This window comes from Pagrus major, chromosome 17 (genome assembly GCF_040436345.1).
Source record: "Pagrus major chromosome 17, Pma_NU_1.0".
Classification (NCBI taxonomy): Eukaryota; Metazoa; Chordata; class Actinopteri; order Spariformes; family Sparidae; genus Pagrus; species Pagrus major.
The window spans coordinates 18,088,320-18,101,105 of record NC_133231.1 but is presented as its reverse complement, the minus strand read 5'-3'; the positions used below and the strand labels follow the sequence as shown (position 1 = coordinate 18,101,105).

Genomic DNA, 12,786 nt, shown 5'->3' with positions numbered 1-12,786 from the left:
GCACTGTGACAGCACAATTTTCTGCAAAAAAATGTTCGGGCCATTATTCAAAGCCACAGCTCAGGAACAGCAACTTAACTGGTGTGGAGTGGTGCAGTTTTATCTAACTAGTTTTATCTTCAAAGAATGCTACTCGCAAACATGTTAGACAGTGATTTCAGTTCTTGATGCTTCATCTGAATTCCTGAAGTCCTGGTGAATATACAAGGTTAGACAGAAGGTGAGGTCTTTGGTTTCATTGAATATCAATATTAAATGTGTTGTTTGTAAATATGTCCCACCAAAGATGTTTTACCCGTTTGCTGACAGACACAATACAACATGAGTGATGTATTACTTTGTGTGTGCTATTGTGAAGGAATCAACTCTTCCTGCCTTTGCCACACTGACGTTAACATCATCCTCTCTCTGTCCTCAGGGATGCTTTTCTGCTGTCCCTTTTATATTCATCTAAATGGGTGCAACAACAACATGGCTGATGGTAGCAGAGGAGAAGACGAAAGAAAAGGAAGAGGGTGAGATTGACTTACGATGACTTCACGTTACTCAGTCACTCGGGCTGTTTTGTCAGTCAATCATCGTGCCTCTTTGAGAGTAGAAACTGGAGTCACCAGCCTGGTTAAATATTGAAACTTTTTACATAAATACTGCATATCCAGACAAGATCTCAGAGAAATAACAGTGGATCTCTGCATGTGAGAAGTAGAGCAGGGTGCCGTTCCACTCTCCATTCCTCCTCATAATGTAGTGAAACTGCTCTACTGTAGCTTCAGCGGTAATGTCACACTCACAATAACAGAAACACGCATATAATCTATACGGCTGCCTCTCTGGGAAAGCAACATCTCATGCGGGTTTACATTCCTGCCGCATACTTCTCTGTAATGATTAACGACCTAATAAAGTCTGCAAAAGAAAGGAGACACTGTTTGCATTAAACCTTTAAAGTAGAAAATAGATCTTCTCACAGGATCAGATTCTGGATTAATGGGTTCAGAAGGCAATCAAGAAATTCAGGAAGTGTGAATTATGTTTTGAAATATAGACCAACAAATCCTCAGACACACATACACCTGCAGCTAAGCATCAATCACAAGTCATTAATCGTCTGACAACTAGCAGCATCGCCCTGTGGAAGAAACCCTGATGCTTTTGTACCACTGTATACGATTTCTCAGTCCTCCCTGTAAGCCATTCATCATGTGTTAGTAGCTGCACTGTGCTTCCTCAATGATGGCCGAGGGAACAGAAGGAGAAGAACTGAAGACTGCTGTTTCAGGTGTATGGGGATATAGATGTATGTGTGTGTGTGTGTGTGTGTGTGTGATGCAGCTGAGACAAGAAAACAAGCTGCGGGGATGTTTGGATGATGAAGCCATTGTGCTTGTTAGCACTAACTGCCTCCCTAATATGCCAATTGTGCACATCCTGTCAGAGCTTCGGCTTAAATAATACGACTTCTTTAAAGTGAAGCCCAAGTGCCTCATTCTAAAAAGTTTCTGCAACACAGGCTTTATAATTGTGCCTGATTTACTGCTTTCTTTTTGCTCTCTGCAGCATTTCGCCCACAGTTTCCTTCTCACACATAGCAAAGGAAATATGTGGGGCTATTATGCATGTATTGGCGTAAACTGAGCAAAACATTAAACAGTTTGTGCACACAAATTGTAGGAACTTCAACCCGCCCTGACTCTGATAGTCAGGCTGAGTTGGTGTGGGGTTTTCCTGAATGAGGTGATTCATCCAGTAACTCCTTCCAGAGACTAGTTAAAGGCTCGGTTTGTATCTGAGAATGTAATCGCGTCATGGAAAAAGGTCAGTGATGTTTGGGAAACATGGTTTACATTTTTACTGGTTGCAATGAATAGTCTACAGAAAACAGAGAAATTAGTGACTGATTTAACTTTTGTTGTCTAGAAAAAGACCAGGTAGACTTGCGTCCTCACAACTTACCCACACACTTGAGTTGGTGAGTCTCTGTGATTTGTGTCTCAGTAAAAGTGCTGTTGTTTCTCTTCTATCTGTCCGATCTTGAACTTAATCTGTATCATAAATGAACTGTATTTGATTATTATTATTATCATCAACAACATTTCTCATTTTCGCATTTTTCTTTTCTGAAATATTGTCTGCAGATCTTCCCCGTGTGCCGCTTTACTTAAGATGGAGTCTGCTATCGGTGTGCTGGTGTCCCAGTTCAAGGCGTACGCTGGCAGTGATGGTTCCTCTGACACACTGAGCAGAGATGAGTTCCACAAACTGGTCACATCAGAGCTCCCTAACTTTGTCAAGGTAAGGATGCACTGATGCACTAGTATTGTGTAGTCGTATTTGTTTAGTTGACTTATCGGTCTGATACATAACAGCGAGACAACATCCATTTAAACATTTTGTCACTTATTACGCTGCAGAGATGGAAAACTACATTAGAATTTAGTCTACTTGTGCTGCTTTGAATATATTCTGAAACTGGTAATAATTTGACTTAAACCTGTGATATTTAATCTTTTGTTCTTGTAAACAAATCCCATGAAAAGACCAAAACCAACACTGAACTGATCGATGTGTTTCCTAAATATCCAGAGTCTTATTAGCTTTATTAGCAGATCCAGTGTTGTCGCTCCTTCTTCTTTCATTGCCATGAACATCGTTGTTGGTGTTTATCCTGAGTTTATTGCAAAAACATCATCCTGCTGCCATAAATACACATTTGTGCTCCAAATGTGCATTAATCCACAGCTGAAAATAGTCCCCATCAAATCCACTAATTACTCCTTTTTGAGTAACATTTTCTTACAGCTACAGTGCCAAGCTGTTTTAGGGAATGATTTAGCTTTTTTAAGAGTAAAAGTATTTATCTGTGGCTAACTTTTAGTAGGAATGAAGGAGTTCGTGGCTGAGAGCCACAGACAGGCTGGGGACTAATGAAAGTATGCAGAAATGGACAACGCCTTATTGTTTTATTGTCTCCTCATGGAAATCGTCGACAATAACAAAAACATTAAATATCACCAGCATTGTCATTAGATTTGTGATGAAGTACTGTGCTCAGCTACCTGTTTTAAAGACCTGTAATTAAACTGATAAAAGACAATCAGGAAGATATTCTAAATTTGCTCTGAATCTCTTTGTCATGCAAAAAAGCTTTGTCATAAGAGAAGGACTCATATTGAAACAGGCATCATCTGGAAGCCACATTGGTCCTTTCTGCTCTGACCATATAATTAACTGTTAGTCATACTTGTCTTCAAAAGACTACTTCTGTTCGGTTACGTGGGCAGTTTTCAATGCATGTGGTCTTGCTGTACTTTAGATTCAAATAACAGTGAAGCTTGAAAGGAGTATTTATTTCAGAGTATTTGACTCTTTCCACTCCTGCCCGTGATCTTTAGCAGAAATAAGCAGTTGTATCTCATGCTGGAACAGGATATGACTCCTCGTTGAATGTTCTGCTGTGTTGCACACAAAAACAAAGTGTTTGTCCTAAAGAAGGAGTTGCCAGCCTCCAGAGACTACTTGTCTATTAGTGGTTGTGTTGTCTGCACTCTGCATGTTTAACCAGAGCACAATGGCAGAAAGTAGCAGTTCCTGAGGCCCAACGAAAAAAAAAATTAAAGCCTGCCTTTTCCAAGTGTGGAAAATTCCATGTGTTTCTGCCTGTGTGAGCAGCTGAAATAATCCCAGTGGCCACTAGATGGTGACAGAGTCGTAGACCCTCGTGCCAAACCACCTCTGCTGATGTTGCATGAATTATTTAACTGGTGTACGTGCCAGTGGTGTCAGCTTGCCTCTGTCTCATCGCCCCACACACTCAACCAATAACATCAGCCACTCCACACTGACTCTCTCTTTTGTTTTTCACTATTTAATGTAGTTTCTTTTATTTTCTTCTGCAGAACGCTGGCGACCCCGCTGCCATCGACCTGCTTATGAGCTCATTGGACAACAACAATGATGGAGAGCTCAACTTCCTGGAGTTCTGGCAGTTGATTGGGCATCTTGCGAGCAAACACGGGGGGTTCAGCCAATAGAGCGTCCTCAGACACACTGTTCCAGTGCCATGTGTGTTACTGACTTGTCTGTGAGCCAAATGGAAAACACCCTAACGTCTGTTTCTGCTGCAGGATTCTCTGTTTTTATCAGTAGTCTGCATTTCTTCTCACCTTGTCATCACAGGCGACTGCCAAACTGGCACAGGCTCTGTCACAGAACACTACTGAACAATTTCAGCAATATCACAACCAGTCCTGTTTCCTAGCACACACACACACAAACACTGACAGCTGCTTGTGCTTACAGGTCTATGCGAAGGCATCTGAAAACTGAAAATGTGTGTCAGCACTGTGTATTGTGTTCTTGGCTCATCTAATTCTGGGAAAACGCACCTTGTGTTGATTCTCAGCTCCATCCAGGAGACAAACAGAGGTGTGGTGCAGGCAGAGCAAGATTTGTATCTATTAAAGCTGGAAATAAATATGAAGAAACAATAAAAAAAGAGTGATTCTTGCTGATCAGGCCTTCATTTGTCAGATTGTTCGAAAGTTTTCTTTCTAGAAAAAAAAAACTGTTTCCATTCTTTGCAGAAGTGAGTGAAGTTTCAGGGTGTGGCCTGCCTACATCTGTCTTGGGAAAGCGTTGAACACACGCGCACTTCAAGACATGAGCGCGCGCCTGTTCCTACATGTTGAGCGTGTGTGTGTCATTAAAAAAAAAAAAAGTGCAACTATTAAACAGACATGAAATAAAAACTCAAAATATGTATCAAACCACGTTATAAAGACGTGTTTTCCTGAACTGCGGAAATGTTTGTTCCAAAATGTTGCTGAAAATCGGCTTGTGTTGCTCAAGCTGCGCCTCTTTCCACATTCCTCCTCTCCCAGGCACACGCCCTATGACAATGAGAGAGAGAGAGAGAGAGAAAAAAAAAAGTTGGCTGGAGTGAGAAGTTAAATCACGGAAAAGATATGTGTTGCAGTTTAATCTTGCTCAAGACCGGAGAGGACGATCTGTGAGAGAGAAAGGAGAGCAGCTTCCAGTGAAAGATTTTCTTGCTTTTTGTGACCCTGTCCTAACGGTGAGTGCTTCATTCTCATTCCTTTGTGCTCGGCCTCGTCAAAAGTGATCAGTTTAGCTTTATATCCTCCGCTGTGTCATGAATTTTGCATAATTAGCGAGCGTCTCTATTGTCGTTCCCCAGCTCGGTGGCCGCAGGGATCAGGTTCCCCTCCTTGGTAACTGAACCCCAATCCCTTTACACTTCCAGAGAAACACGAGGCTCGAGTTTACTTATTTATTCGCAGCGTGTCAGTCCTGCCTCTGGTCGCTCTACAAATTGTCAGGATTAGTTCGGGCTAAATGTAAATGTGGGGACGCGGGCAAGCCCCTGACATCTCCGTTACGCACGGCGGTGGCCACTTTTGGCATATGCGCCAAGGTCGTTCTCGCCCCGTTAAACAGTCAAACCGCGATGGCTCAGATTTTTTTTTTCTTTTTTGGTTCTTATCAGTCTGAATTATTCACGTTTAATAAGACTCCGGTAGCGAGACTCGGGTAGCTTCGACCTGGTGTACTTAATGACGCGCAGGAGAAATAGGGACCTGGGCGATGACAGGTAACATGCTCATGGAGGAAATGAGTCAGTCACACCCAGCGCAAACAACACCAGCAGGGTGGAGCTGATTGGTCAGTGGGGTTAATCAATGCTCGTGAACTATCATGTGCCAAGAGCAGAATACTGACCCTGTGTGGTCTAAAGGGCAGCCTGGGGAAACACTTGAGCTCAGATATGGAAGATGTTAAAAAGTCTGGAGTGGTTGGGTTGGGTGGCCCTGAGTGACTTACCTGTAAACTGGTTTGAACTTGTCGAGTCTGGGAGCTGATTGCAACACCGAAACTCTCAGCAAACGTCCGCACAATAGTCAGGTTTTATTTGATTTATTTGGGAGGTATTGTTATTTGGGAGGCACAACCAGGTATGTTTGCAAGGGAGGCCTGGTAGAGATGTAGCATAAAGAGTTGTAGACAAAACCTGACAAAATGAAGTAAACAGATCACAACAAAAAGTATGCTCAAATCAACTTTAGAGACAACAAAATGGTGGTTCCCTAGTTTGATAATACAAAACATTTGATCATATTAACGTGAAACACCATCATTAATAAATGGCAAATGTATAGTTAATCAAACTTTAGCTCAGTAGAAATTAGAGACCATCTGCAACAACCTTCAACATGTTGACTTTCCAACCCATGAGTACTCAGAAGTCATTACTACATTATAACAACAATAATACTAAACTTTATTTATATAGCACCTTTAAAAACAGAGTCTACAAAGATATCACAGAATAAACACTCAACAGTCAAGTCAAACATTATCATATGAGCAGTCAGTACTCGGACCACACCCTTCTTCGATCTCAGCCTTCATTTAGAGCTCATCTCTAAACTTAGGGGCCAGGGGCCTAAAGTAGGGTCGGGCTTGGGGGGAAATGGCCCCTTCTCTATGTCCTATCCCCCATACTTCAAAGTCCTTTTAGGCAAGTCTTGCTACGAGGAAGCCATCTTGGCAAATATTTCAGGCTAACAAGACCCGGCCTATATCTATAAGAATGGGGAGAGAGCCCTAACTTAACTTTCAACGGTCACAAGGACATAAAACTGTACGTATAGAATCACCAGTCAAACCTAATTAAAAGATTAAAAAGTTTGCTTTCTTTGCCCCCAAATTAAGTCTTAAAATGTTTTTTTCTCCACAGTTATACTTCTATTATACATGCGCACAGTTTGGTGACGCTAACTTCTTTTACAACTCAATCCAGAGTGCTGTGATGTTCCTCTGTCAGCTCATCCCACCAGAGCACTTGAACAAACACGGGTTTAACGTCTAGTGTTTAAAACCTCTCCCTTCTTGGTAATCCTGTGCATTAGCTCCTCCATACCCTCTACAAGTCCGTCTGCAGCTGCACCAAATCGGTTGAATCTCAATAGTGTGCAGCAACACGATTGGCTGATATCTTACCCGGTTTGGCTGTATTAAAGTAGACTATTGGCTTTTCGTGGGGAGGGACGGGATTTGTGTCATACAACTGCCATTTCTGGCTTAAAGGACTTTTCTGATCCAAAGTGGTTTGCCTCTCATAATGTCTCTGCTTCCAGCACTGTTTCACAGACCACACCTATCTTTGAAACTTCATTTTGATCTCAGCTACACACCTGTAAAGTTTCGTCACTGTGTCTTGCATAGTTGCAATGTTATCACCGTGCCAAAAATCCTAGTTAGGACAATGGGTGTCTCGAGGAACACATTTTGCCATGATGACACCCACACCCACACACACACACACACACACACACACAGACTCACAAGGTAGAAACATTACCAGCCCTGCTGTCGAAGCAGGTTAGACACAACAAAATATATTAAGTTTTTCAGATATGCTTCTAATTCTTATCACTTGACAATTACTGGATAGTTTTACAACCTTCGGTCCCCTCAGTGAAAACATATCCCTCTTTGGTTAACCTGGTCGTATTCAACTGGAGAGACGTTACTTTATTTAGAACAGTCTCAAGACAAAAATTTGGTTTTGAATCACTGAACTAGCATGTCTGTGGTGCAGCATTACCGTAAAATGCCACAAAAAGGAGCAGAAAAGCAAAAGAAACAATGCACTGGGCCCCACTCAGGCATTCATTACACTTGAGTCATTCCAATCACCGACTCCACGCTGTGAGTCTGAATGGAGCACATGTCCTGAGAGGATGTAGGAGATGTACTCAGGCTACCTCTCGCTCTTATCAGACAAACTGCATGTTCCTTTCTACCCATTTGTAATTCTGCGGCCCCGATGTCTCCAGTTCTGACCGAGACCTACTTGGTTTCATGTTCGTCTCATTACGCTCCGAAGAGACGCTAATGGATGGTGGCCCGTCAGGCATTTTGATATATGGCCCGTACAACTCCAAACACATGCAGACACACTCAGGGTCTGCCTGCTCCCGTGCTGCTGTTCGTCTTGTACAGGGTGTTAGGAAGGTGTGGGGACAATTATAGTAACCCATTAAATAATAATGAACAGCATGCTGATGACAGATGCTCTCTAGCATGTAGGAAAGAGTTGTGCGTTCACCTCTGTGTGTATGTGTCTGTGCTGGCATGGCAGGGAGACATGAAACAGAATCCAGGGTTTGGGTGCCTGCTCTCACTCACCCACTAATTAGGTTAATGCAGCAGAAGTCCTAATTGGTGTTGTCCGTCTTCAGATATGTGTCTCTCTCTCTTTATCTCTCTGTCTGTCTATATGTATGTCTATGTGTGTAGGTTAGTGTAGGTGCATAGTGCGAGCACTGAGGTGTGACATCTGTGTCAGATGGGAGATTTACCAGCTTCTACAGTTACGCTAACAACATCGCCACAGGCAGCCATCATCATTACCCACTGCCTCCTGGTAGTTTCCAATACAACACTGGAAATCCTGCAGCAAGGCCTCACACCACACTGCTGCGATACTTATCGACTCTACTCAAGTATCTGCAGCATTTATTCAGGCCTTTTGTTTTCTCTGTGCAGAAGCCTTTGAAATCTTGTTCGTGGAGACAGCAGAGAGCTACACGGGTCGTTCTGTGGGCTGAATTATGTCAGGACACGTGAGGTCGCACATGTACCGGCCGTACCGCGAACATATTCTATGACTCATTTCCATATGAGAAAATAAACAGTGTGTACTAAATAGTCATTTGATAGTTTTATTGGTCAGTTATCATCAGCTGCATTTTAACGCCATATAAACCAACAATATATTAAATAACTGTCTGTATTAGTATTAGTATACACAGTGGTGGAATGTAACTAAGTACATTTGCATAAGTACTATACTATACTGTAACATAGGACACATTTTAGATACTTAAAGGTGCACTATGTATTAATAAGAATCTTATTATATAATATATAACCGTATAACAGTCGTAGCTAACATTTTTCTGGATTAAGTACTTTACTTTTAAACAATATTACTGCAAAAAATACATTTTCTTGATTATACTTAAATACTTTTACTTCAGTAAATGATCTGTAAACCTCCTGCACTACTGGGTATGCAAGAAATAAAGAAACATTTTTGTATCGATATGAAATGATACGACGTGTCCCAATTCCATAATACTAATAGTATACAGAATATACTAAATACAAATTGTAATTTATACTGTTTTTGCAGTTAGTTCACAAAAAATACAGATGATGATGGATTTCAATCAAACTTTGTCATGTCCCTGCCTATTAAACATCACAAATAAACTGTAAACAAACACATAAAATAAAATGTAGGCTTTATTAGTTGTTTTTTGTTTTGTTTTCTGAGTTCTTTCTGTGTTTTCTTTATGACCTTCCACATTTAGTTTGAATGTGTTGCAGCTGGCACATTGTGGGAGAAGAGTGTACACTAACAGCACATTCAAAAATCAAGGTTTTCAACATACGAAAACACTACAAAGGCAGAGTCGGCAGTGAGTTATTATGTAGTTTGGAATTAGGACACAGCTGACATCTTCGTGGAGCTCTCCCATCATCCATAATTGATATTAGTTTACATTTTCTGCAGCTGTGAGACAACAGGACAACATCTTTACCTGACACTCAGAAAAGCACAGGTGTTGCTAATATCATTAACGATGGCTCTGTTCTATTCATGTGTCCCAGTAAGTCATGACAGTGTGACAGTGAGGCAGCATCAACAATACCAGGACCCTGAAACTGGAGCTGCTGAATGGAATTCAGCCATTATTAATTTTTTATTATTCACACCTGTGCTTAAGGGCTGAATATTAAGCGGATAGGTAAACTTTGTCACTTTTCTAGTACGTACAACATCATCATAATGTGTGTAAAATGAGCATGTAGTAAGCTTTTGTTCTGCTACTAGATTGACATCCAATGAAAGCATAAACGTGTGTTCATCTTGTTTCTGTCCTTCCTGCAAGGTCCAACTAGCAATGAGCGGCGAGTGAAATCAACCGAGAAGTGCTCATCTCAAATGTTCAGCTGAGGATTTAGAGTCTGTCAATAAGAGCAGCATTAGCTGTTTCAGGCTAGTTTAATCCACCGTTTGTCAGCTCGTACTTGAGCACAGTACGCAGAGTATTCCTACAGTGTGAGGGGAAGTGTGCCGCAGCAGACGGGCAGCAGGCAGTAATCTGAACCTGCGGCCTCCCGCTGGCTTCTGGGGATCAGATGTCCACCGTCAGAGATCACAGCTCCCATTGTGTTTACCTCAGAGACTCCCCTCCTCTTCAACCTTCCATCACTCCCTCTTTCTCTCTCGCTCTGTTTACCTCGGTGAGCCTCGAGGCTCGGCCCCTCCATCTCCCCCCCGCGTCCTCTCCTCCTCTTCCTCTTCTATGCTGACATCACTTGTGTGTCTCACCTTTCTCACATCCTTATGTTCAGGGGACATATCCAAACACAAATACAACTACAAAACACTACATATGTCTTCAGTGCAGCACAATTATGGCTTAAATGGTAGACACATTTGCTTTATTTGCAGAATAGGGTGGATTTTGACCTAAAGGTCTGGTGTGTAGTATTTCGGGGCAGAAATGAAATATAATATTCAGAATTATGTTTTCCTTATTGTCTAATCACCTGAAACTAAGAATTGTGTTTTAGTTACTTTAGAATTAGCCTTTAATGTATACATAAAGAGTCCGTTTCCACAGAAAAGTCAAACACTGACTGTAGACAGGGCCTATCGTGTTTTTAGTGGGGAGAGGAGGGGAGGGTGAGAGAGATGAGGAGGTATTTGCAGATTATGGTAGTGACCTGCAACTAAACCATGACACATTGGACCTTTACCTTAAAGGTGTTATTGATAACATTCAGCCACTTAATGTGACGTTCCATGTCCCCCCTTCCATTGCTCTCATCACAACACCGCTGTTATTTGACTCATCTGCCCCCTCTAGCTAACATTAATGTTGCTAATGCTAGCCGCTAACCCAACAAACATTTCAAAATGTTGTTTTTAAGGAAAAGATTATTCTGCACCTTTCTACAAGCTCTGTAGATGTATTATTTTACAAATATGATTTTTTTTAAAGAGTTTACTCATTAATGCTTTTTATGTCAGTCTGCTTCCAATCATATCACACATATTAAATGAAGTGAAATCTTGTCATATAACTTGATTTTAATACGTTATAATATATAATATAAATGTACAGAGCACACAAGCGCTCCAAGGTTATGATGTGCTCTCTTCTGCGACAATGCTCTCAATAACTGAAATAAGCCTTTCATCCACCCAATGCAAATATATTTTGATACTAATAAAATTCATGGCAACTGTTCCCTATGGCATGATGTCTGAGTGTCTAAGATATGGCCATATCTCTCTTTGCCACTTCCTACATTAAATTCTCCTGTTGGCTTTTTGTCTCTAGCTCTCTTTAGATATGGAGGAAGCAATCAAGACGATGGTGACCACATATCTGGGTTCTTCCAGGGGGAAGGATGGCCTAAGCAGCAAATCCTTCCAGAAACTGGTATCTAAACAACTTGGCAACATCATGGAGGTAAGGAACTGCGTAACTTTTTGCTGCTCTCCATCGCACTACGCTGTAAACAAAGAATCCATCAATATGTTTGAATGTATTTTATTTTCATTTTATCATATTAACGCTAACATTACCTCCCGTCTGCTTCTGTGTACCCGTTTGTGCTCAGAATACTAACAGCACCTCCGCCGTTGCGGAGATGCAGCGAGGACTGGATGAGAACAATGACGGAAAGGTCAGCTTCCAGGAATACCTCACTCTGATTGGCTACTTGGCCAACTCCACGAGTGAGAAGATGCAGTCCCAGACCAACAGTGGATCCAATGCAGATGCTTCATAAATGCTACAGTGTTTAGTTGATCAACAAATGAACGGCCATTTTTTACATATCTCTTCTCATTTCCAAATGAGCAGAACATCATATATGCATTTTTTTTACAGCAGTCCATAATCATTTTCATACAGTTAATCAACCAGCTGTATAAAGCTCTAAACTACACCTGTCTGTCTGTCCAGATCAACCTGTTTTTTTTTTGGTTTTTTTTCAATTTATTGATCTCCTCTGTCAAGGACATATTGAAGGACTCTGAGCTGGGAGTGTCTTTTTTAGTACCAATTATACAAAGGACGCTTACTGTATTTTCAAAATAAAAGCTTTATATGATAAAACTATTTGGTGAGTAGTTTTTAATTTCCTCTAACTTTAGTTGCATTTTCATTTCCAGTTTGTAATATTGCTACCCATTAACATTAACCTTGTTTCCCTGTGGCAGTTTTGACATTTATAACTGATGTTTTGTTTGTACAGTGTGGTAAAAAAGTCTGACACCAAAACCTGGAACTAATCTGAACATTTCAGGATTTATGAAGTAAGTGAAAGTGTCAGAAGTCAAATTGTTATTCTCTACAAAGAGAGGCTTTGAAATTATAGCTAGACTAAAGGTTTGTCAGGGGCCAGTGCATGTAACTCTAAAATGCTTTGCAGAAACTGGATCAGTCATAATCAACCCAAAGTGACCACACCATCAGAAGATCAATACATCAAGCTCAGCTCCCTCAGCAATAGAAAAGCAACTTCATCGCAGAATTTGCTAAATGAACAACGTAAGACTCCTATCGGCAAAAGTCCTGTCAAAAGAAGGCTGTCTTGTAGTGGTCTCAGAGGAGTAGCAGTTTCTAAACCACCTCTCAGGAGAGGAAACAAAGCCTGAAACGCTTGAGGTGGGCA

The 12,786-nt window shown here is 41.2% G+C and overlaps 2 protein-coding genes across 2 annotated transcripts; both read left to right on the top strand.

Annotated features, from left to right (window-relative positions):
- The first annotated feature begins 2,141 nt into the window (after positions 1 to 2,141).
- LOC141012584 (protein S100-A11-like) lies at positions 2,142 to 4,308 on the top strand. The gene is made up of 2 exons (XM_073486097.1): positions 2,142 to 2,292; positions 3,897 to 4,308. Exons 1-2 carry the CDS (start codon positions 2,164 to 2,166, stop codon positions 4,029 to 4,031), a joined length of 264 nt encoding a protein of 87 aa, XP_073342198.1. The 5' UTR covers positions 2,142 to 2,163; the 3' UTR covers positions 4,032 to 4,308.
- Positions 4,309 to 4,979: 671 nt separating this feature from the next.
- LOC141012199 (protein S100-A13) lies at positions 4,980 to 12,057 on the top strand. Its single transcript, XM_073485615.1, has 3 exons — positions 4,980 to 5,074; positions 11,445 to 11,576; positions 11,728 to 12,057. The coding sequence occupies exons 2-3, from the start codon at positions 11,457 to 11,459 to the stop codon at positions 11,896 to 11,898; spliced, it is 291 nt and encodes a 96-aa protein (XP_073341716.1). The 5' UTR covers positions 4,980 to 5,074; positions 11,445 to 11,456; the 3' UTR covers positions 11,899 to 12,057.
- The last annotated feature ends 729 nt before the right edge of the window (positions 12,058 to 12,786 follow it).

Excerpts from the sequence above, each read along its gene's own strand:
- LOC141012584 (XM_073486097.1), top strand. The coding sequence starts at position 2,164 with ATGGAGTCTGCTATCGGTGTGCTGGTGTCCCAGTTCAAGGCGTACGCT. Across the intron at positions 2,293-3,896 it reads AGCTCCCTAACTTTGTCAAG|AACGCTGGCGACCCCGCTGC; the intron begins GTAAGGATGCAC and ends TTTCTTCTGCAG.
- LOC141012199 (XM_073485615.1), top strand. The coding sequence starts at position 11,457 with ATGGAGGAAGCAATCAAGACGATGGTGACCACATATCTGGGTTCTTCC. Across the intron at positions 11,577-11,727 it reads AACTTGGCAACATCATGGAG|AATACTAACAGCACCTCCGC; the intron begins GTAAGGAACTGC and ends GTTTGTGCTCAG.